This window comes from Lepidochelys olivacea (genome assembly GCF_965140295.1).
Source record: "Lepidochelys olivacea isolate rLepOli2 genome assembly, chromosome: 20".
In the NCBI taxonomy this organism is placed as follows: domain Eukaryota; kingdom Metazoa; phylum Chordata; order Testudines; family Cheloniidae; genus Lepidochelys; species Lepidochelys olivacea.
In genome coordinates, this window is record NC_140430.1 from 20,416,371 (window position 1) to 20,441,555 (window position 25,185).

Sequence of the window (25,185 nt, forward strand, 5' to 3'; positions counted from 1 at the left end):
TTTCTCGCTGCCTGCTTGCTTTCTCCCTCAGGCACACAGCTTCCCAGCAACTCCCCCTTTCCCCAACCCCTGGTGCCAATCAGTCCCCAGGGATACCCCTCAGATCACATGGTTTAATTCCACTCAGGCTTCGGTGTGCAGCCAATTGCCTTGGGCGATGGTTTCTATTGGCTCCAGCTATCACTACACAAAGGGGCTTAATTGCTCCCCCCCTTTAGCCTTAGAGAAGGGTGGCTAGGACCTCCAGCTTTATACCAGCTCTGTAATTGACCCATGCCTGATGACAGCCCTTTACCCTTCCTGTATTCTAGTGCTGATGAAAGTGAGAATCACCTGTCACTGCGCTTTTCCGGGACACCATGGTCCTTGGCTGTTGCAACCTTGCAGCTAGTCATGGCTTACACTCCTCCTCAGCTAAGACTACCAGCTGAGCAATATTCCTGGCCTTCAGGGGTAGCGAAAACCCAGAGAAACTGGTTCAAGAGGGATCACACCATACAGGGCGTGGCCCGTGAAAGCAGTCAGTCACCCCACTGCAAGAAGCTGGGTGGGGGAACATGGCAGATCTTATCCCCACAGGAACAATCAACAAGGAACAATGTAGGTTGTGATCACATCTTGCATCCCTTCTTGCAGTCCTGTCTCCAGCAAGCGAACGCTGCAGCTTTCCACAGCCGTGTGCAAAGGACGCAGGCCTGATTTCACGTAAGTGCTGTGTTCGCATGGCCACGGATAACTGGACACATGGCAGGGTGTGATGTGTAGGGGAAGCGTCAGTGGCTGCTGCCCAAACTACAGGTGTCAAATCCAGCTACTGAAAGATGCCCTAACATTCTTACCGTTGTGTTTTAAATCAAAACCTGAACTCTGGAGCTAAATGATCCTGAGAGTTCGATTGTGTTTGGCTTTGAGGGAAAGTAGGGGCCAAAGTTAGCTCTATTTTTTGCCACTGATTTGTCCCAGAAATTCTCCCTTGAAGTTTTCCAGTGATAGCATGAAAATACTTTATCTGGACAGAAACTGACCAGACTGTGACAGACACCGAGCAAAATCTTGGAAGGAAAAGGACGTTATTTGAAGGCAACTCCTTTGATCAGCCCTCTTGGGAACGTCACATGGCAACACATGCCATGCGAGCAACACTGCAGACGGTTCAGACCCCGTTTCTTTTCCGAGAGCGAACTGGAATCACGGCACCACTAACAGGACCAAGAAATTGCCCAGAGGAAAACTGCCCTTTTGGGATCTGTCTGTTCAGCAATAGCAGCTCTGCTGGCAGGTGGGAAGATGAGTGTTTTTTACTCTTTGGTCCATGAGCACATACAGGTGCCAACCAACCACGTCAAATGTAAACAGACAAAGAATTTTGTCATCCACAGCTGGAGAACTGGGGACCTTAATTTGGCCCCATCTAAACTTTAAAACCTCGTCTACACTTAGGCGTGAGGTTGACATTGCTCCAGCTCTCAGGGTGTAAATTCACCCCTGAGCCCTAGAGCTATCCCGACCGTGGTGTAGATGCCGCTAGGCTGACAGAAGCATTCTTCCACTGCCCTGGCTACCGCTGCTTGGAGGGGGAGGATCTCCAGCGGTGGAAAACCCACCTCCGTTGCTATAGGAAGAAGCTACAATACTGTACTACAGCAGCATCGTGCCAGAGCTTAGATGGGGCCTTGTTGCTATAAAAAACCTAAAATCCTCTTGGGGTTGAATGATGTTTGATAAATACGTTTTAGGATGTCAGCTAGTAACAGCCCAAAAGAGTTGGCTGAGCCCTAGGGGCTTAGCACTCCAGCTAGTCATTAAGGGAGCTGGTGGGTTCTGAAGGCATGGGTCCGTATTAATAAAAAGCCCTAGTTTTTATCTAGCACTTTTCATCAGTAGATTTCAAAAGGCCTAGCTCCGAAAAGGTATTTTGGCACCTAAATCCCATTGGGCACCTAAATCCCTTTGTCAATCGGGGCCTAGGTGCTTTACCGAGGAGGTCAGTATCATTACCCCTATTTTATAAATGGGGAAACTGAGGCACAGCGCAGCAATGCAGAGCCAGCCTCCCACCCCCAAGGGGTTCACCCTAAGCCACTGTGATCTGGGGACTCCATCTGACGTGAGTGGAACCTGTGATTCTGAATCAATGTTAAGACACCGCCTTCAAGGGTTTAATGGGGATTTCTTTTTCAGTTGCATGACAGCAACTGGCAAAGGGCCTGATCATGCAACAGGGCTTCATTGTGCAAGGCGTTGTGCAAACAGAATGACAATCCCTGTCCCAAACAGCTTGCTATCCTGGCTAACATCCCAACCCAAGAGGTAGGAGACACAGAGAGGCTGGCGGAGGAGGAGGAGGCAGGCATCATATGAGCATGGCTGCGTGTTTTTAATCGCCTCGTTGGGGCTGTGTTTCACGGTACACACACAGAGAACTTAGAACCAAACATCAATCATTCTTGCTGGGCGGTTGCAATATAACACGCCTTGATTGCTTAGACTCCAGACCGAGCATACCCACTAACCAGAGAGAGAGAAAGCAGGCTGCTCCCCTGGCACTGAAGCCCGCCTGGTCTACTCTACAAAGTTAGGTCAATGTAAGACGCTTTGCGTCAACCAAGCTGGGCTCGTGTCTGCACTTAGATTTGTTTACCACCAGTGCGAGCGCCCTGCTCCAGCGACGCAGGAACACGACCTCCCCGAGTGGCACTGGGCTGTGGCTGACATACGAGCGTAGACGCTGCATGACCTATGGCAACCCAAACAGTCCTCCAGCAGCTGTCCCACGATGCCCGACACTGACCGCTCTGGCCACCGTTGTGAACTCCACTGCCCAGGGGAGCAAGCGGGGCCTGTGCTGTTCAGTGGGTCAGCCGAGCGCCTCGGACCTCAGAGACCGGCGTTAGCTGCTTGTTACACCGGGATCACTTGGACGTAAAGGCCTAAAGAATGGGAGCAGTGCCCCCAGGGGGCAGCCTGGCACTCTGCAGCTGGCAACCACAGCTGGATGGGAACCGATAACCAGCTGGAGGAAAAGTCCTGGGAGCAGACCTTGCACTGAGGAGCCCAGGGCTCCCCTGTCAGCTGCTAGGGGACTTGCATGGGCAGCATTGTCTCTAGAGGGAGGAGGAGGAAGGAGCAGACAGGAGAGGCCCAAGAGGCCCAGCAGGAAAAGGAGAGCAGGGGGAGTTCCACCAGGACATAACGGGGCTTTTCCGTCAGCAAACACAGATGCTGCAGATGCTTGTGGACAATCTACATGGCACCAGTGGCTGCATCCCTGCCCCTCCGCCCCGGGGAGGGCCAGGACAGCCCCGCCTGCCTCGCACACACTGCTGCAGGTTTAGCCAAAATAGAGTGAAATGGACAGGGATGCTCTTGCCCCTGGTGAAGTGCTGTTCTGTTCGTTGATTTCAGAGTGAGTTTTTATTTTGCTTTGCACACCCTTTCTGTGTCTGGTTGTGGTTTGCAATACACGTCCATTTTGGGGAGCATCATCTATCTTTGTCATTTCACAACATACATTGCAGAATGGCTAGGGCTCTCGAAAGCGCCCACGACTCGTGTACAGAGCAACAGGACTCACGGGACCTGTGACAGTCACAGTCATAATTACAGAGTTAAGCAAACACCACAAAATGAAGAGGTGCATTGACAGTGTTATTATCAAATACCATAACGCTGCTCTATAAATCCCTGGTGCGCCCACATCTTGTACGCTGCCTGCAGATCTGGTCGCCCCATCTCAAAAAAGAGGTATTAGAACTGGAAAAGGTACAGAGAAGGGCAACAAAAATAATTAGGGGGAGAGACCAGCGTCTGAATGGGGCGAAATTAAAAAGCAGCAATTACCCCCAACCCTTAGCTTACAGAGTCTCCTTATTTGGCAGCTTCCTTGAGGACTTTGGGCCTGATTTTACCCTCTTCGGCCCCTGGAGTTACCCCAGGGTCAACCGATGTGTGAGGAGACACAAGCCCGCGGGATTTCGGGCACACTGTGTTTAAACCCTGCCTGGGAAGCTTTGCAGAGTTGTGCTCTTCCCTGAGAGCTGTATTTCGAGCGGGTGCGGGCGCAAACAGGGAGGAATGTGGGCAGCACAGATGCCATTTGAGACAATGGTTGATAACTTAGAAGACTCTGAATATTTATTGGCGTTCGGCTAGCAGCTCAGGACCCCTTGTGCGAGGCGCCCTGCGAGCACAGAACAAAACAGATGGCCCCTGCTTTGACGCTCCTCCGGCCTGAGATCTGTGTAGTACAACCAGGAAGTAATTCAGGGCAGCCCCATGTGCGACGCAGGTCAAATGAGATGATCCCACCGACTCAAAGACGATCCCGGAAAGACTTTCACCGAAGCGATGCCAAATGTGAATTGCAACCTAAGAACTATTCCCTCCGGTCCCAGGATGCCCACCTCTGCTTGCCGTCCGGTATTCTGTAACCACAGCGACCGCCTCAAGGACTGAAAACTGACAGGCGATGGTCCTCCAAGGTTCTCCCTGATGCTCCGATTAATCAGCTGAACTTAACCCGCCCACAGCTGCTTTGGGCCTTGCTGAAAGGCCACCTGCCACGTGATTGCTCACATGAGCAGCCCGCAGCTTGGGGGGGGAGAGGGAAGAGAAGAGCCGCAGTCACCAATACCTCTAATGCTGTGCGCCCTTTGGTACATCATGGCCACTGCTCTGTGCCTCAGTTTCCCCATGTGTTAAATGAGGACTAATAGTAATGGCCTCACAGGGCTGACTTAAGGCTAAATTCATTCATGCTTGGCAAGTGCTTTGCGATCCTCATCTGGAAGTCCCTATAGACCAGTGGTTCTACCATTGTCGGCCACCTACGCAACTCTCTGTTACGTGGGCCACATCCACGCAGTGTACAGATGGCCTGTGTGGCCCAGAGGATGTCACACGGGCTGCGACTGTGTGCTGATCGGGCTGCAGGCAGCCCGCGGGCTGAGAACCACTGCTACAGATCATAAACCTCTTCTGTTCACCTGGGCGTCAAAGACAACGCCCCATAGGGCAGGTTTGGCTCAGCGGGCGCTGTCGGGTGCGGGGGCTGCACAGCTCTAGGAAAAAGGAGCTGGTGGCAAGATGTCCCAGTTGTGAGGCAGGTGCGGCCTTTCGGCTACTGGCCTACGGCAGCGCAGGGCACAGCGTTGGGCAAACCCTGCCCACCAGGCATTGGAGGAGCCACTGAAACTTTGCAAGCCCCCGTTGTGGGCCAGACCCTCCACGGGTGTCTCAGCACCGCCCCGGGGAAGGGAATGAGCCTAGAACCACCGAGATATTTTGTGTTATGCTAGGAGGACTCAAGCCGCTGCACTCATCAGCCTGCAGCATCACGTGGTTTATAGGGAGACAGGGGCGTGGACACCGCAGGGTCCAGGAGACCTTGACAGTTCCGTCTGCACTCTGCGTCACTGCAGAGAGCTTGGCCCCGAATTTCACTGCCTCGCTCTTCAAGGCCGGGGTGTCAGATTGTCTGCTTCTAACACACATGTTATGTACGTGGGTGTCTCCGTAAGAGAGCCCACATCAGGGACATCCAGTGAGCTCCGGCCATCTGGCCAAACGTGTGTACCCCACGCGGGCGAGTCCCCCTCTCTGTCAGTCCACGAGTTATTACAAGGCCCCAGCAGCTGTAGATCCCAGGTTCAATTCCTGATGTATGGGCCCAGAGGGCAGCCCCCTCCCCCGCAGGAACAAGGCAAAGGGCGTTATGTAGAAAAACTGATCTTTACTGGTGCAGATAGAATAAAATTCTACTTTTAGAGTTGTGAAGTTGGGTCTTAAGAGGCCATGGCATTTAGAGGCATTAAACATTTAGCAAAGGAAATTGTCTCTTGCCTCTTTTTGGACCCAGAGTTTCTGGCTGCTTCCCCTCTGCATGACAAGCCCCAGATGATTGTAATGGTCTCCTGCCCCTGGCCATGACATCCCTCAAAACCCTTCACAGCTGCCATGGCAATCGTTCATTCTAACAGCAGCACTGCCAAGCTCACAAAACTCACAAATCCAGCCCCAAAAAACTCAGGCGAATGGCTAGAAAAATTATGAGATCTTCCCAAAATGTATTATTGGGTTTCTTCCCATTTGCCGTGTGGGTTCTGAGCCATGAGAGGTCACATTGGCAAGCTTTTCTCTGCAACTGTGGAGAGCAGGATTATATTTTTTAAACGAAAGCTGCAATTCTCAGGCAAAAAATAAAAATCACCTGACTCCGGGAGCTGGGGCTTTACAGGAAAGCACCAAATATCACAAGACTAGCAATGAAAATAGGAGAGCTGGCACCCCAGAAAAATAACAGTGGCACCATGCGCTGATTGTTCAACTCTTGGAGAAGCAGAGGCAAAGAGCAGGAAACTTTTTGTCTGTTCCCTGCTCTTTATTCCTAGTTCCTTCTATTAGAAGATTTGTGGCCATAACTGCTTCCCAAGTGCTCTCTGAAATGGCTGGACTATGGCATAGGCCCCGCAGCTTTGGGGCCAGGGCCCCAGCAGTTTGATTTTTTAAAACTAAAGCAGGGCTTTGTCTACACACCAGCACTTGGGGGGAACACATCCAAATTCACCACCGGCGTGAATGTAAAGAGTTAAATCACATTAACCTCCTGTGTGGACCCTCGTTCAGGGCTTGTCTACCTGGACACGGCGTTCGGGGCAAGCGGGGGTGCGCCGCTCCCCTGAGCTAGGCGGCCGCGCATTCGGTGCCTGCCGGGCCGCTGCGTCTGTGCACGAACTGTTCCCCAGGGCGCTTGGGGCTACTCCCGTTTCCGAACGGCTCAGATCAAAGCCCACCCGCAACCGTCTACGCAGCAGCCGCGGCCAGACAGCCAGCGCGCGGCCCGCTGCCGTGGGGTAGAGTCACGCCCAGCTCGCAACGGCCTAACCAAGCCCTCAGACTTAAAGTGGCCTCCATGCCGTTTAGCTCAAGTCACTTCCAAAGTGAAGGTAGGCGGCTCCTGCCCGTTGAGATCCAGCCCAGTGGTTTTCCACCGAGGAAGCACCCCAGCGTTCACAGAGTTCCTCTGCACGCCCGGACAAGTTGTCCCAAGTCCGGTTTGGGGCTTGGTCCTGCATTGCTTCTTCACCCAGGGCTCACGCGAGCTTGGCTTGTGCAAGGTCCACACAGCTGGGCGGGTGAAAAGATAGCATGTGACCCAAACCCCCAGGGATCCCGCCTAGAGTCCAGCTAACAGGCCTCCCTAGCAGAACTTCGGCCGGTGCCAGAGCATGGCCCTGGCGGCTGGAATGGGAGGCCAGGGCCGCTCAGCAGCTGCGAGAGCTACAGTGGTTTGCAGCATGGGCGGCCTCCCTGGTCCCTGCTGGGCAAGTTCAGGATCGTGCTGGCTACCAGTAGCTGCTGATCCCTCAAATTCAGGGCATAAAAGGTGCAGAGACAATGGCAAAAATCCAGCAGCGTCCAGGGCCCTTAAAGGGGCTGTAGCTGCACCTGGCACCCACTCTGAGTTCCTGCGGCCTCAGGCAATGATTGAACTCACTTCAAAGTCCGCAGGGTGCTGGGGGGAGGGGAGGAGGGGGAACGGGCCCCTGGAGCCAAACTCTCCAGTGATTTCCAGCATGGGAGAGAGGACAGGATCTGAGCCAGGGTTAGTGCTGAGCTAGTGAATTTCTTTTTGCAATAATTTGCATTTTTGGTGTGTGATTCATTTCCCCGGACATGGAGCTGTCGACTCCCCTCTCCAACCGGCCCCTGATCCCAGCCTCCAGCACCTGCCTGGACCTTTTCCAAACCAGACCCGCGGTGCTTTCTCTCTGCTTGGGAGCAGCTCCCCATAAACCCCTCCCAAGAGCCTCATCATCCACCTGCAAATCCCTCCCCTTTGCCGGGAGGCCTGCAACCAACCCGAGAATTCTGCGTTGAGCACGGCCCATCGCACTGGGCACCAGCATCCAGTGTTTCCTTGCGCTGCCCGTCCGGCCGGACCCAGCAGGCGTCTGTCTCATACCTAGACTAGAAGCTCTTTGGGGCAGGGCCCGTCTTTTTGCTCTGTGTTTGTGTAGCTCCTGGCACGCTGGGGCCCTGGGCTATGACTGGACTCCTAGGTGCTACCATAATACACCTAATAGATAACGTACAGCTCCTGGCACAATAATGTCTACATAGGACAATTCACCAGCATAGCTACAGCAGTCTAATTCTAGCTCAAGCTGCTTCCCCAGTGACAGGAGCTAAACTGGACAAGGTGCTCTAACTCCCAGGCGGGGTGGCCTGCCGGCACAGCCCTAGCAGTAGAATTAGCCCAGGGAAGCGCTGCTGGTTGATGGCCCCGGCTCGGTGAGCCCCGCCGGAGTGGACGGTGTTGTCTGGCTTGGCTCCCAGGTGTGCGATTGGCTAGGCGGAGTGCCCCACTGGTGGCCCAAGGTCCACGGGGCCAGCACGTCCATTTGTGGCCAGCGTACAGCTCGAATTTGCAAACACACAGCTAGCTCTCGTTAAACAGCACGCCAGCCCCTGGATTCCACGGGGGAAAGTCCACCCGGCCTGCCCCCGTAGCCAGATGGTCCTCCCCAATGCCGCTTCGAGTTGTTGGCGAGCGTCCCCCGCCGCCGGCCCTGCAGCGTTGGGCTCACGTGCGGCCCAATGGGTTTCCCTGGTACAGCTTAGCGGCTCTGGGGAGGATCGGTCGGTAAGACACCCCGGGCGGCCATGGCAGACGGACCTCCAGGTGGATGCAAGGCGCAGGCTGGGGCAGCAGAGCTTCCAGCAGGCAGCTGCCGGCGGTCTCCCTAGGCGTTTAAACACACAAAGGAGGGACGGGACGGCAGATGAGGAGACAGTATGGTCTAGCGGATAGAGCAGTGGCTGGGGACTCAAGGAGACCTGGGTTCTCTGCCCAGGCCTGCCACATGGCCTTGTTGAAATCATTTTGTTTCTCTGTGCCTCAGTTTCCCCACCTGTAAGATGGAGATAATGACATTGACCCTCCCTTTGTAAAGTGCTTTGAGATCTACCCACAGTAAGAGCTGGGATAATTGCTCTGACACTAGTCACTTCCTTTCAGGAGAAAGAAATTAACTCGCTTCCAGCTGGCTTTGTTCCCATCCTCTGAGCCAAGCAAGCTACAGTTAAAACGTTCCTTATCCTGGGTCCTTCTTAACCAAGAGGGGCCTTGCCCTCCACAGACACCCTGCAACGGGAACCGCTTTGGCGCTGGTCAGTCCAAGAGGAGACCGGGTTTAGATCTCAGCCCCGCACGCCCTGGTGTCCTCCTGCCCTAGGTTTGCTGCGGTGCTTGAAAGAGTTTTCTCCTGCCAGCCCAGAACACCAAGCCAATAGCCGGGGAGAGATTAGCTGCGGGTGTTGGACACCAACAGAGGACGGGCTCCTCTGCTGACTTCCTCTTCCAGGAGCTTTTTCTGGTCACGGTCCCCTTGCAACCTCTACATACCAAGCTTTGTACAGAGTCATCTCACAGCCCTGACCCCACTGGGGGACCTCTTCTCCTTCCCCTGTGCCCATGCTCACCGGAGGGATTGGGGCCTGGAATTGGGCAGCGAGTTCTCTTCCGATCCAGGCCACCTTGGGCCGTGCAGAAGAGGCTGCTGGGGGCAGGGAGCATGTGATGAACCCAGCTTCATTAATCAACAACAAAGGAAGGTGAAGATGGGGGTCCCGTTTCAGAGCATCCCCGTTGAACAGGCCTATGCCTCTTCACGATGCTCGGACTCATCCCATCGCCCAGCAGCGTGTCCTCGATCTCTCCTTCGGCACGGCACGCGGCTTAGCCAGTCCAGGGTCAGGAAGAGGAGGAGGCCGGCCACAGGGATGAGGATGAAGGTGACTCAGCTCAGACCAGGAGAGCTGAGCAACAGTTCAGCTAGGACCACCCAACGAGCTCCTCAATTGCTGATCCTCCAGATCTCAGGGACCAGCCAATCTGACACCTTGTACCCGGGAGACGGATCAAGAGCAGCCCCATTTGAAAGATAAAGTGGAGAGGCGGCACAGAGAGGCTTACAGAACCCAGGAGTCCTGACCCCCGGTTCTCACCTCCAACGACTGGACAAACCTCCACCTCAGAATGCAGGAGTCCTGGTTTCCTTCTCGAACCACGGGCCATGCTGTCCCCTAGAGCTCAGAACGGAACCCAGGAGTCCTGACCCCCCTTCCCTTCTCTAACCACTGGACTACTCTACCTCCTAACAACAGCACCTTAACCATGATAGCCACAGCCTGTCGCTGGTTCTCCTTCATTGCGAGCTCCTGCTTCCTTCCTCCGAGGGGGCCCTTCCTAGACCCCTCAGCCCAGATCCTAACGCCCAGGGCGTGGAGGGTCTGAGCCCTGCACCCTTGGTAGGTGAGATGCTGTGGTAGGAGTTGAGTCTCTGGACCAAGCAGACGTCTGTGCTGGCTCTCTGACAATCGGTGCTGGGTCGTCTGGGGCTGACATAGCCAGAGTTTAATCCTCCTGCTGGAGCGTTTTCCTCCCAGAGATCTTCTCTCCTGGCAGCCTGACCACCCTCAACTCACTGGTCCGGAGCCCTTTCCTGGATCTTTGTGCATTTTCGTCTGGGTAACTGAGCGTCAATGGCAGGGGTCACATGCAGGCTGGGCTCACGTTGGTTTCGTCTTCACGGTTTGCACGCTGCCAAGGGAGCCTGGCCGCGTGCTGCAGAGAAAAGGCCCCTTCCTGGGATGGGTGGCGCTGCAGAATTTATCGGATTTATTTCCTATGAATAGGTGTAGGATTTATTTCCAGTCACTTCCATTCTGCACCGGACTGCGCTCCCAGGAGCTGGCGTAACCCCGCCCGCCCGCCCTCCAAATCAAGCGTCTTGCTGAGAAGCTCAAATGGTAGCAACACTCATTCCGGGGGGGTGTGCACAGCATGGGTCATTCGGGGTGGGGTCGGTCAGGAGGGGGGCAGAAGGAAGGAGGGTGCAATGGTTAGGGTGACCTGGGTGGGAGTCCCTGCTTTGCCACAGACTCCCTGGGCGACCTTGGGCAAGTCTCGGCCCAGATCTTTAGAGCTACCGAGGCACGGCTCTGGTTGGGGAGCCGGAGTCAGAACTTCCCACAGGACCTAGGCCCAGAGCCTCAGAGGCATTTACATGATTAACTACCATTGAAATCAGTGATTCCTGTAGGCACCAAAATACCTTTGAGGGTCTGGGCCTCAGTTTCCTCATCTGTACAATGGGGAGAATGATCCTTCTTGTCTCTCATTGGTTTTGACGGTGAACTTCCTGGGTCAGGGACCACCTCAGCATGTGTCTGCGCTTTGCCCGGCCCAGCAAGGCCCTGATTTCAGCAGAGGCCTCCAGACCAGACTATAATACTAGCCCTAAACAAGAACAATGGTCCCGCTCTCCGAGGGGCACAGGATTAGCATGACAGGCCTCTTGGCCCAGGTCGCAGCGAGCGAGGGACGCTGACAAACATACTTGCTGGGGTTTCAAACCCGCCACCGGCTCTATTGAGCTCTGGTCAATGTGCCCAGTTACCGAGACATGCCACCAGCCACGACGACCTAAATGCTCCCATGCGTCCTGGAGCCAAGGCTCTGGACAGCTGCCAGAGCCAAAGCGTGCTGACTCCACATGCTCCAGGGAGGAGTTTACACTGCCCCCCTCTCGCTCGCGAGGGGGCCCTGGGAAGTGAATCCTCCCCTGCCTGGGTATGGGGATCACACCACTCCTGGCAGGAAAGGGGTGACAACCTCACCCCCGAGTTTACGTGGAGACGGGACCCTTGTGATCATCTCACAAGGCAGAGAACCTTGCTCAGCTGATCCCAGGGACCCCTGTGAACTGCTAGGTCACGAAGAACAGGAGGCCTTGTGGCACCTTAGAGACTAACCAATGTATTTGAGCAGAAGCTTTCGTGAGCTCCAGCTCGCTTCATCGGACGCATTCAGTGGTCACGAAGAGTGAGTGGAGCTGCCTGTGTTCATCACGCCAGCAGGCAAAGCCGCTCTCTCAGGGCCCTTTAATTCATTAGTCGCTGACGTCCATGAAGTGAGGCCCAGCCTCTCCCAGCTGGCTGTACTTGAGGAATCTGGCGGCTGCTAAGATGGAGCCAGGTCTACATGGCGAGGAGTCAGGTTTACCTTAAAAAGAAATCAGGCCACTTTGTGACTCCTCCCTGCTCCTTTGCTGGTTGGCTGCCGAGCCGCAGGGGACCAGGGAGGCGATGCGCTGACAGACTCCTCCCCAGAGCCAGCCTCTGGCAACTGGAAAGGGGAAGCTTGGAGGAAACGATCCCTAGTGGGTGAAAGGCATCCAAGAGGCGGTGGCTGTGGGCCAGGAGGGCCTTTCCGGAATGCGTCTCTAGGAAAGTGCAGCTCAGATTCAGAATTCGGTGGTTCTTGGGGAATTGGCCTCCCTCCTGGGTAGGTGCAGACTCCTCTTCCCACGTGGCCTCGTGCCCTGCCCTGCATTTCTAGGATTCTAGCTGTGTGCCGATGGAACGTCCTCTCAGCCCAAGTCTCCACCACCCATGGGGTGGATTTGCCCCAGCTGGGGAGGGCTGTGTACATGCAAAAGTGGCCTTAAGCCACCTTTGGGTGAGGCCCTGACCCTGGGCCAGCCCACGGCTGCTTGGAATCCCAAGGGGACCCCCTAGCCACGGTGATATTTGGGGGGAGGGAGGCCAGTTGGGTGCCAACACCGTGTTGCAACGCTGTCCTAATGCAGCCGGTGCAGGACTGCAAAACTCCTAGGACAGCGGCTTCAAACCGCAGCAGGCTCAGAGTTCGGTGCCGTTAATTCCAGCCCAAGCCTCCATGGAAAGCAGGCCCTTAGTGCGTGGGATGCAGCCCTCTTTGAGAACAGAGAGGGCTGCGGCTGGCTCCTGGGAATTCTGGGAAGAAGGCCTGGGGGGCGGGAGGGTGGAGCTAGACAGCTGGGTCGGGTAGGGGTCAGTTTATTAGAGCGGGGGCACGGGCAGAGCAGCACCAGTTTAAAAGCACGACGAGAAACCCGCAGTACCGGCTGTGTGGATGCTCGGATTTCCATTCAAACCCAGAGGAGCGGGGGCTGGAGAGAGTTTCAGTTTGGGTCTGGCTGGGGACATGGAGTGAAGGGCAGTAGGGGTTGTCTGGCTCACTGCCCCCCCAAAATGGACCCAGCTGAGGGGTCCTGTTTGCTGTACCTACAAGCTCTGTGTTAGACCATGTTCCTGTCATCTAATAAACCTCTGGTTTACTGGCTGGGTGAGAGTCTCGTCTAGCTATGGAGTTGGGGCAGGACCCTCTGGCCCCCCCAGGACCCCGCCTGGGCAGATTCGCTGTGGGAAGCACATGGAGGGGCTGAATGCTCCGAGATCAGACCCAGGAAGGTGGAAGCCGTGTGAGCTTCTTGCCCTGCAGACAGTCTGCTCCCAGAGAGGAGACTTCACCCGAGTCCTGCCTGGCTTTGTAGGGAGCAGTTCCAGAGCATCGCCTGGGGACTCCGTGACAGGGGGCCACACCAAGGCTCTGGCACATTGAGGAAACAGTACCAAGGGGGCCCGTGATGCCTCAGGGCAGAGACGTGGGGGGTCCAGCCTCTGCCCCATCCCCACCAATATCTCTGACTCTACCCTCTGCTCCTTGGGGTGACAGCCCCGTGCAGGAGGCTGGCAGCAGGGCCGAGGGGTAAACAGTGGTAATGGGTAAACAGTGAAGTGGCAAAATTTGTAGATACAAAATTACTAAAGATAGTTAAGACCCAGGCAGACTGCAAAGAGCTACAAAGGGATCTCACAAAACTGGGCGACTGGGCAACAAAATAGCAGATTAAATTTCATGTTGATAAATGCAAAGTAATGTATATTGGAAAACATAAATCCCAACTATACATATAAAATGATGGGATATGAATTATCCGTTATCACTCAAGAAAGATCTTGGAGTCCTTGTGGAGAGTTCTCTGAAAATATCCACTCAATATGCAGCGGCAGCCAAAAAAGCTAACAGAATGTTGGGAATCATTAAGGGAGAGATCATAGGATTGAAAATATCATATTGCCTCTATATAAATCTATGGGGCGCCCACATCTTGAATCCTGCATGCAGATGTGGTCGCCCCATCGCAAAAAAGATCTATTGGACTTGGAAAAGGTTCAGAAAAGGGCAACAGAAATGATTAGGGGTATGGAACGGCTTCCATGTGAGGAGATAAGAAGACTGGGACTTTTCAGCTTGGAAAAGAGACAGCTAAAGGGAGATATGATTGAGGTCTATAAAATCATGACTGGTGTGGAGAAAGTAGATGTGTTAAGGAAGTGTTGTTTACTACTTTTCATAAGAACTAGGGGTCACCAAATGAAATTAACAGGCAGCAGGTTTAAAACAAAAGGAAGTATTTCTTCACACAACGCACAGTCAACCTGTGGAACTCCTTGCCAGAGGATGTTGTGAAGGCCAAGACCATAACTAGGTTCAAAAAAAGAACTGGATAAATTCATGGAGAATAGGTCCATCAATGGCTATTAGCCAGGATGGGCAGGGATGGAGTCCCTAGCCTCTGTTTGCCAGAAGCTGGGAATGGGCGACACGGGATTGATCACTAGATGATTCCCTGTTCTGTTCATTTCCTCTGGGGCACCTGGCACTGGCCACTGTCAGTAGACAGGACACTGGGCTGGATGGACCTTTGGTCTGACCCAGTAGGGCCATTCTTATGTTCTTATGAGGGCAAATGGCTAGTGAGAGCTGGCCTGGCTCCGAGTGGCAGGGGTGAAATGAGGCATCCATGCCATGCTCGGGCTGAGGTCTCCCTCTCTCCCCCAGCCACTGTCCTCAGCACACATCTCACATCCCCCTCTGATAAACCAAGGCAGGTTCACCCAAGCGAGAGGCTGCTGGTGCGGTAGACTTACCGCCCATCAGCTTTTAGTGACATGGTGGGTCCTAATCCCTTTGGAGAATGGAAATAGGTTCCTAAATCACCAGAGTGCTTTGGAAAATGTCACCCCTTATTTCCTGTTCTTTTCTGAAAAGCATCTTCCCATAGCACTGGACAAACCAAGAGCTTCACAGCCTGCAACTGGCCATTCAGCTGCGCTACCGTGGGACAAAGTCCCAGAGCAAATCAGTCCCTTCTGCTTGGGTTGCTTTCACTTTGGGAAAAAGAAAGCCTCAGAACGGCAGTTGGGAAAGACAGGGCCATGCTCCCCTCCCCGCATCTCCTACAGAATGACACAGGCCTGCCTCTCTACCGGGACATGTTCCGTTAAACAGGAAGGAAGGCAGAAGAACACAGCGCCTAGTACAGAGCAAATGAGTCACTCTTGGTGCAACTGTAGTGGGGGGCGAGGGGGCCGGGAAGGAGGTGAGCCGGATTTCCGGTTCTGACGTACATGGGTAGATGGCATCAGCAAACATCAGGCGAGGGAAGTTTGCATCCACGTGACTGGTGTTATCGTGAGCACCGTGGAATGCAAGATGCAGCTGTCATCCCTCCCAGGACCTTCCCCGCTTTCCAACAGCAGGGCAAGAGAGAGGACTAAGGTGGCTAGATCCTGTGATGTTTGAGGCTGAAGACAGACATTAATCTAACCAGATTCTTCAGCCAGGCTCATTGATCACAGGGGTGCCCCAGACGCTGGTCTGCTGCCCTCCAGTCAGAGCCATGTGGCAACAACTCCATGGAGAGATCTTTGAGTCAAGCCACCGAGGACAACAGATCCCAGGAAGGAGAGACTTGACTGCTGCTTACGTTCCAGTCAAACCGGCCCTGCCTTCAGCCAGCTTCCAACTTCCTAGTGTGGCGGGGCAGAGGAAACCCAGCTCAGTCGCTTCTGAGCGGCGCAGCCTGGCTCTTGGAGGGGAGGTGCTGCCAGGGCTGCCAGCTGGCTACAGCTCCTATGGGAAACCCTCCGCTTCTGTGAGAGATCTTGGCCATGTGGATCCACTTACGCTCACATGTAGCACGCATGGGAGCCGTAAGTGGGGTCCACGCGGCCAAGACATCTTGAAGTAACCGTTCCTTCCCACTCATCTTCCCTGGCTGCCCTAAATTTTCATTGTCAAAATATTAAATGATTGTTAGGTGAAAAAGGCCGTTGTGCCAGCGAGCGCAGAGGAAAGGGCAGCAGGGAGCCTGTGGGAGAGCAGAGAACCTCTGGGACTTCACAGATATCAGTAAATAATTCCCAAAAGAGGTGGATTATTTACCTGTCTCTCTCAGCCCAACCCACTAGGCGGGGCTTGCAGGTCACAAATCGTTAAAAGAAACCCTCAGGAACAATTAGGGTTAAAATACATTAACAAAACAAGAAGCCACCCCGAGGCAGAGACAATTTGGTTCTCTGTGCCCATGTTGAAACACAGGGCACTGCAGGGGGGTGCCAATAGCCAGCCACTGCCAGACCCTCTGCTGTATTTGACTGCACACCCCCACCTAGTGGATCTTGCCGAGAAGACAGGAACTTCATGGCTGGGTGTCACTGGGGTCTCTCTGCGGGTCACTGCCGCAGTGTTCCCCTGCTGGCTCCGGGCACATCCTCAGGCTGGAAACGAGACTGTGAATTTTTAAATTGTCTCCAGAACCGTGCTCCGCAATCTGAACCTTCACTAATACACTAACTCAATCTCCAGCCCTCGGGGGTGCAAAGAATCCCTTCCATGGCGGACTCAAATGTAAATTGATGCAGTGGAGTCTGCCAGCGGGACTAACTCAGGGGCGTGAGCTGGCTGCTTTCATCCCAAAGAGATGGTGTCAGCCCTGACGGCAGATGACAAATTCAAATATAAACCGCTGTCCAGCTGATCGGTTTATCCAGATGTCAGTTGTGGATATTGGGGTGAGTGCAGCAGGCCAGCGGGATGCTGCAGAGACAGCACTGCTTAATTCTAGATCTAATCTGGCTCATGGACCCAAGGCCTGGGCTGTACCACCCCTTACAATCCGGGTGGGTCACTGGGGCTTGCTATGCTGGGGGAGCTAATGTGTACTCTTACAAGACGGTCACTACAGTGAGTAGAGAGAGGCAGAAGGTCTTGATGCAGCCCTGCTGCTACAACTGCCGAGCCAAGAGCCAGCCACGGGGTCAGCCTCAGCATTTCTTGGGGGGCGGGGTGAGGGGGAGGGAGGGAACCAGCTGAAGGCCAGATCAGGCAGCAGTTGGAAGGGGGGTTGTGGGGCCTAATTAACTGAACACACATTTTCAGTGAGCCAGAAAAACGACCCAGCGAGAAAAAAAAGTAACATTCTGTTTAATTTATTACTGTTTGAAATCCAGTGACATTGACACACACAGTCACCGCCGCCACCCTTGTCAACTAGCGGGCAGCTGGCAGTTTGACCGGTTTAATAAAATACAGTACTAGGAGTGGACTGCTACACACATGCATCCACAGTTTAAAACTACAGTGATTCAATACTGCAACTGAAACAGTACTGCCATAAAAAGAAAAAATAGATATCACGTGTTCCCCGATTCATAATTCTCTTAAACAGTTAATGCTGTAACAAACGCTACTGATGTCAGGACAAGGCAAGACACAAACAGTCCTACATCTTCTCTGCAGTATAAATATGGAAGAGTTTTATACAGTTTACTGAAGTCTGATACTACATTTGTTGCTACCCGTTAGAGCTAAAGGGATGCAGCACGTCCGCTTTGGAAAGGTCGGCTCTGGTGGTCTGGGCCATGGAATGTTGCTTAATCATCTTCGGTGCCACTTCCCGAGCGATCCTGGAAGAAAAGACGAAATGGACAGGGGGAGAGATCAGAGTGGAGACATTCCAGTGGCAGGGCTGAGTGCTTAGGGACAGTTTAATCCCATCAGCCTTCCTGAGTCCTCCCAGTCCTTGCTTTTTAAAGAGGGCTCCTCCCACTCCCGCTATAGCCCCATCTCAGGTACTCTGCAAACACCAAGCCAACCACCATACAAGGTTACACTAGCAGCAACCTGGAGTGGAGAACTGAGCTCCTGCATTTACCTCTTCCTGCTCCTCTTCACTATCGTCGTCACTAACCACTGGCTTGGCCCGGGAGCCGCGGCTGGTGCGCCTGCGACCCTTTAGCCGGTCTTGTGCTTTCTCCTTTCTGCCCAGCTTGATCTTCACCTTGACGGAGCGAGCTGCGGGGAAGTACAAGGAGAGGCAGAGAGTCTGAACAATTGCACAGGTTAAGGCTTGGCACTCCCACATAGCAACAAAGCTTCCGCTGCAAATTAGACCTGTCCTGTTCTAACACAGACATAGTAAGTACGTGGCACTTCTAGAATGCTTTCCACCTCAGGGCGACAGTGGTGCCTTCTGCTTACCTTCCAACAGCTGCCATCTAAAACACAGACAAATGCAACACTGTACCTCGTCACTTCCCCGTACTTTCAGAGCATCTGGTCTTTCATCGAACTCTCCCCCCCACCCCCCAGCTGCATCCCTAGTAAGTTTCATGTTGTCCTTTAACTCAGCTGCCGCTGGAAATCTCCAGACCTACCTGGTTGAGCAGCTATGGCCTAGAAAGCAAGTGGGAGGAGTTACGTTCCCCATGCAGAGAACCGACATGCATTTCCTTTCCTTCAAGGCAGCCCTGGCGCCTGCAGTCCTCTCCCTGCCCCAGAACAGAGAGAACACAGGCAGGGCAGTGTGAGCTTCCCCCAGCCACAGTGCCCTGCCAATGTGCCTCAGTCCTGTCCTGGAGAAGAGAGGAGAGGGCAGGGTCCGCGGCCTTACAGTTAGCTTTCGAGCTGGTCTCCAACGCACACAGGACAGCTGAATAGGGCAGACACCCACACATGCACACACTCCTGCTTAGCAGAGGCAGCAGCAGAAGAGTACTCACACTCGGATTCAGATCCTTCCTCTTCTCCTTCCTCCTCCTCCTCACTCTCCTCACCTTCACTGTCTTCCTCTTTCTCAATTTTCTGCCTCACGCTGGTGAAGACAGACTGCAGCACTATCGAGTCTTCGTAGATCTAGAGGAAGAGGCCACAGTGGCCAGGGTGAGTCAGGGTAGGTTACCTTCTGGAGAGAGCTGTGGCTCTCCCAATCCATTCCCTGCTCAGGGTGCCAGAGTCTTGGTGCTCTTTCACACAACGCAACGCCTGCTTAATCTAACATGCCCGCTCACGCCAAAGCCTGGGTATTAAGCATTTGCCGTGCTTAGGAATAATCCAGCTTTAACCGGATCAGCTTTTCATCTTTTATTAGGAAGAAATGGCTGGTCATCTTGCAATCTAACTGGCTGGCAGGATTTAATGGGATTCTAAGTACATCCTAAAAAAGGGGTGTTTAGTCCCAATCACACCCTGGGTCGAGAGAGGGAGGATCGCTGGCCAGGTAAGGGCGGTGCCCCCTCTTGAGCCCTGGCAGTGGGGAGGAAGTTCCTTACCAGAGAGCCTTCCAGATTAAAGGTTTGTGCGTTCTGACACAGCAGCATGACATCCTTCTCCAGGTCATTCAGGCTGCGGTACTTGTGGTTGCGGATGCGTTCCTGAGAAAGGGGCAAAGGTCAGTGTCACCTCAAACATGGCCAGCGATTCAACGCCTGGTGCTGCCCTGCTGCTCCCACTCCTTGGGCTCCACCCTAACAGCTCCCTTGCGGGCTGCCCAATGCTGCCTTCCACATCACCTAGAATGGCCTCACAATTAGCACAGGCCAAGTGCACGGCTCCAGCAAGCTCAAGGAAGACCGCACACCTCAGTTTGCTCTCTTACACCTTTAGGCTGTGTGCCCCTTGGGGCTTTGTTCCCAGCCCTCCCCAATGCACCTGCATGGCCTGTGCCATGGAACTACAGGCAGCCTCTGGCAGGGTGGTGCGAACCCTCAAATCGACAGCCTGAAATAAGCAGTGCTGCTCCCAACCCAGCTGCAGCACCTTACACGCAGTCAGGTGAGTGGCTGTCATCACAGCCAGCTGCAGAGGCACTGATAGCTGGGACCATGAAGGAAATCTCCCCCCACACACTGGTATTTAGCACACAGAATTGCACCATCAAGAAAGAGGTCCGCACCCTACAGGTGCCACAAGCCACAAAGGCAGCCAGGTGGGGCCCCGTGGGACAGGCCTTGTGAGAACAGGTGTGGCAAGCAGAGAGAAGGTGCTTGGCTAATGCGGATCTGCAGGTGTGAGCAGGGGAAGGAGAGGCAGGGAGCAGTCGGCACAAATTTGGGTGGAGCCCAGGGACAGGAGGGAGGAGGAGAGGTCAGGAGCAGCAGCATTGGGCAGTTTTGGAGGTGTCACTGAGAAGGTGGAGGGAGGAACACAAGGACAGAGTGCCAAGAATCATAGGACTGGAAGGGACCGCGAAAGGTCATTTAGTCCAGTCTCCTGCACTCGTGGCAGGACTAAGTATTATCTAGACCATCCCTGACAGGGGTTTGTCTAACCTGCTGTTAAGGAGGAGGGTGTTTGCACTTTCTCCCTGGGCTGTTTTTTTTTTTAACTGCCTAGAATCCTGCTCCCAGACTCAAGCCCCAGTTCTGTGCATGCCTGTCGGCCTCCATTTTCATTTATTCCTCTGCACCAGTCAATGCTGGGGGAGGGTGAACTGCCTTGCTTAACGCGTGTCTGGTGGGGGCTCAGACACGACAGTGATGAGGCCAGGATAAGAACCAATAGAGAACAGAAGGCTGAATGCCTCCATTATCTCCCCGGCCCAACCGGACTCCAGTTCGGTGCATCCAAGGATGCAGCGAGCTGCAAAATGTGCCAGTGGAGGAGGCTCTCCAGTGAGAGGGGATTGGTGGGAAGCACAGCTCCTGGAACACACCAATAAGTGGGGGGAGACAATTAGCGGGTCCCATTTAGCCACTTCTCTTGAGGGGGCTGGCCCAAATCACTTGGCAGCACGGCTGTCCAGCTAACACAAGACCTGACTAGAGGAGTCCTTGCTCTGTAGAGCTAAAGGCAGGAGGGCGCTCGAGGCAGAGCGTCACGACACAGTGGGCTGGCGGCTGTATAGCCCCTCACTTCGTCTCACCGCCAGGAGCTCTCAGAAGGCGTTTAATGGTGGAGAATGACAGCACTTGGTAAGGGAGATTTGGCTGACCCCAGCTTCAGGGTGGGCCCAGGAACAAGCAAAGATGGAGAAGTTTGAGTGGAGACCAGGGAACAGTGGGCATGTAGGGAGCAACCAGGTAGAGATGCAGGGAGGGAGTTGGGCTGGGCCTGGAGGGGAGAACAGGGAGTGACAGGACAGCAATGGTTGTGCCACAGGACAGGAAGAGGGCCGGGGCTGGGCTGTTTCGGATGCACTGAGCGGCATTAAATCACAGTGAAGACACAAATCAAGGATGTGATGTAAGAGTGCTGCCTGGTACCTCAAGCATCCACTGAGGGCGGGCAGGGTTACCTTTATTTTTTTGAAATCCACTGGCTTGCGGATGAGCTCATAGTACTCCGGGAGCTCCTTGCGAGAAGGCAGCTGGATGAAGACTTCGCTAAGCTGGCGTCCACTACTACTACAAAACAAGGAAGAAATACAAGATCAAAGACCGAATCAATCCCCCTCCCCTCTCGCCAGGACAGCAACTTCCAGCCTGCCACGCAGAACTGCTTCCAAAATCACACGACACACTGCCACCGCGCAGGCAGGAAAACGTCCCTCCTTTAGCACGGAGGCCTGCTCAGCGCTGAAGGACGGACAATCCATTATGCTAGCCAAGAAGCTGGCAGGGTTACTGTGTTGCCTAATGGGTACTACAGCAAGAGCCTGTCAGCACTTTCATTACAACTCTGAAAGCTGGCCCTGGTCTCTTGATCTTTTTTTTTTGCCACTGCACAAAATCCAGTGGTTCATTAAAGTACGGTGAGGAAAAGCAGTGGTCTGTTTGGAATAGGGCAGAGAAAAACTTGGATTTTTCTTAAAAGGCTCCTAAGACATGGGGTGGGGAGAGCACCAGAGCTTCTAAGCAAACCAGGCGTCAACTCAGCTATGCTTCTTCCAGGTTGTGCTCTAATGCGCTGGCCAGTCACAATGGTTCAAAACCCACTTAGCATGTTGAGCTGAGACATTTAATACTTCCCTCGATCCAGGGAACTTTTTCCGGCTGTGAGTCAATTAATCAAAAGTAGAGGATAGAAAAAAACTATTTGTTCGCTGGCCAAATAAAAGAGCCTGGAAAATCCCACAGGAAATAATTTGATCTTTTCAAACTGATTCACACAGACCACGTGTTTAACTTCTGCTCTGTACGGTTGATGCCTGAACTGCAACCCTCTATTAGAAAACAGCAATACTGGAAACTGCCTACTGCGCTAGCCAGAAGAGCACCCCAGGGCCACAAGTGCTCTCCAGCCGTGCCCCAGCAGTCATGCACAGCACGCAACAGCGGGGCTGCTGCAGTTCTCGACCAGAAGCTGCCAACAGCATGACATTTCACGCTTAGATGGAAGATCCTAAGAAGGACCTAGCAGATCAGCTGATCACTGGAGAGAAATGGGACAAGAGCTGGATTTGTCCCTTGCTGCAGTTTGCCTGTGAAGCAGGCACAAACTGGGTGGAATGAAGCAATCACAGCCTGACTCCCAAAGCTTACACAACATGCATACGGGTCCACCCTCCTTTCATTGCCTTAACTGCATGGCACGATCTCTGCTAGGTTACACAGCAGCCTACAGAACACCCACAGGCAAGACATTCCTCTGGCCCGTGAGTTAGAAACTGCCAGTACTCTGTGGACTTCGCCTTCAGAGGGCTTTGCAAACATCAGCCACTCCCTGGGAGGGGAGTAAGAATTATTCCCATTTTAAGTCAGAAGTGCTGTGGGTTTATGCCAAGACTGCCCAGCCAGGGACTAGGATTTGGCTGTTCCTCCCCAGACGTTTGTGCGCACTGGCGGTTAAAAAGACAGAAAAGCAGACCCTATGCAGGAGTTCTGAGGAGAGTGCTCATCCCTTGCTTCTCTTACCTGTCCTTATATTTAATCACAGCATCCACGATCTTCTTCATTTTTTTGGTGAGGTTGGGGGGGTTTGGGGAGAGCTTTTCGGCGGGAGGCCTGCCGCGCTTTTTCTGCTTTTTGCTATCATCGTCTTTGTCCCGGCTCCGGGTGCTGGTAGTCGGGGTGGCAGAGCCAACGTCAACATCTCGCTTGCGTTTGCGGGAAGATTTCTTCTGACGAACCTCCTCCTCGATCTCCTCCAGCGTGCCCTCCTCTATAGCCTATGGAGGGGAGCAACAGAGCGGCCGCTAGCACCAAGACTGCTGGGCAAAGATGCAAAGAAAGGGCAAGGGAGCGGCCTGTGAAACGCTAAGCATGGCCATTTATACGAGGCTTTAATTTGCTGCACTACTGACCAGGGTGTCCTGCCCACTGGGGCGGGCGCTCTATGGGCTGCCCCTTGCTTGTGGGCAGACCTCCTCCCAACCGGAGACGGTAGTTCAGGCTGTTACAGAAAAGGGGTTCTCAGATTTTTTCATATGGTAACCTTCTCCATATTGGGACCCCTTCCAATTTAGCCATATGGGCAAGGCCCCTGGGTTGGCAACACATGCTAATGCTCCAGCATTTTTTTTAAAGTGGTTGCTCCTTGGTAATGGGCTAAAGCATCTCTGCCCTGCTGAGTGCATCTGAACCACATGCATGGTTTGGGGCTTTTCCTCCCAAGAATGGAAGGCCTCTAGAGACCGGCCTTCTGCTCGTTACACCCAGCTGATCAGGCAGTCTCTAATGGCCCTAAGTTTAAATTCAAAGTAGGAAAATGCCAGATGTAGGGGAGATTTTTAGTTGAACACGGAGGTATTTTAAGATGAAAAATGTATTTACTGGAGGGATATTGGAGGAAAGCAAAGGGTCTCTCAAGGGTTAACCTCCACAGAAGGAAGAGGGGGTAATTCTATTCTCTACAGCTAAAACATCATCTCTAGCCTCCTGCTCAAGAAAAGCTCTTAAGATCCCAGACTTGAAATAATTAACATGAATTCTTGAGCTGCTGCAGCCTCCCTCTCCCTGCTGCCCATAAACACCCCCTTCAGCAGAATTAGCCTCATGGCTACCCAGAATCCGGCAGGCACTCAGCTGCCCATCGGGTGCATTCTACCTGGGAGGCTCGACAGCTGTTAAAGTAGTAGTCAGCTATGGCATGGCTTCAACTGTTTAAACCCCTCTAGAGCCCTGTGATGGGGTGAGGTGAGTTTTTCAAATACCCAGTACCAGCATCAGGTGGCGAAATAGAAACAGACCCTAAAGCAACAAATGTTTGGTAATAAGTGAATGGGTCAATAGCATAACATGTATCAGTATGACTGATTCATGCTGCTCAAAACCCTTTGTGGAGATTTGGGTAAGAGGCGATTTTCCTCCAATTGGTAATGAAGGATGCTGGGGGACTCAGCCACACATCCAAAGCAGGCTTATTTTAAGGTATGCACCATCAGAGCCTCCAGTACTGGGTATTTTCTTTAGCACATAGACAAAAACACAGTAGAAGCATAGATTTGAGAAGGCCATTGGAGAACGATGCTGTACCATGTATACCTTGAGCCACTGCTTCTCGGTAAGCGAGTCACTGTAGTCCACCTCCTTACGGTGACGTGACCCTCGCCCAAACATCTTCTCCTCCTCCTCCTCACACGTGAGCCTCTCCACTTCAGCATCATCCTTAATAATCCAGGATGGCAGCTCATCCTCTTCCATTAGACGTGGCTTTCGCTTTGGGTTACGTGCCTCCTCCCGCCTGCGGTCCAGGTCCATGCGCTAAAATAAGAGGTGTTTGCTGGGGTGGGGGGGACCGCTGGCACAGCGACAGAAGGGTCTGCAGCCATTGCCTGAATGCATCTATCAGGGAGTTAGCTGGCCCATTTAGGTGCTGTTTAGTTGAGGCAGGTCATCTCTATAGCAGACGTTGTGGGTCATGCAGCTGACCCCAGATGGACCAGGACGTGACTGATCTCGGCTTTGGAAATATCCAACTGGCCCAGGCATCCAGCAGTTACCAAGGAGCAAGGAATGCTGCAGTGCAGCATGTGGCCTCCAGGAAGGGGTGCTCCCTGGTGACTCTCTCGGTCACGCAGGAGCCATGGCAGTGCCGTTCTGCCATCTTTGAGCGCAAGGCCCTTGGGAAGCTATGCAGGGGGAGGGATACAGCAGGAATGCAGTGTGTTGTGGAGTTCAAGGGGTTTGTTTAACAATTATTTAAATACCTACTGACTCACTACAGCTCAACAGGTACATCAGGTTAAGCGCTGCGGGAGCATATTAGCTGGCATGAGACTAACCACTATGAAGGACAAGGTACGAGAAGAGATCACTGGAACTGGAGGCAGACAAGAGCGATTACTGGGGGTC

General features: G+C 53.5%; 1 protein-coding gene across 8 annotated transcripts in view; it reads right to left on the reverse strand.

Moving 5' to 3' along the window:
• Positions 1-17,147: 17,147 nt before the first annotated feature.
• Positions 17,148-25,185, reverse strand: part of SMARCA4 (SWI/SNF related BAF chromatin remodeling complex subunit ATPase 4) — a 57,504-nt gene continuing 49,466 nt past the window's right edge. For 3 of the 8 annotated variants that reach the window (XM_084609816.1, XM_084609818.1, XM_084609814.1), the window contains 7 exons: positions 24,367-24,594; positions 22,807-23,060; positions 21,249-21,357; positions 19,285-19,386; positions 18,736-18,868; positions 17,889-18,028; positions 17,148-17,640 (listed from right to left, as the gene is read on the reverse strand). In XM_084609816.1, coding sequence (XP_084465942.1) covers positions 17,608-17,640; positions 17,889-18,028; positions 18,736-18,868; positions 19,285-19,386; positions 21,249-21,357; positions 22,807-23,060; positions 24,367-24,594 — 999 coding nt within the window. In that variant the 3' untranslated portion in view covers positions 17,148-17,607. The remainder of the gene's footprint in view (positions 17,641-17,888; positions 18,029-18,735; positions 18,869-19,284; positions 19,387-21,248; positions 21,358-22,806; positions 23,061-24,366; positions 24,595-25,185) is intronic. The other 5 variants (XM_084609820.1, XM_084609817.1, XM_084609819.1 and 2 more) reach the window with 3 other exon arrangements.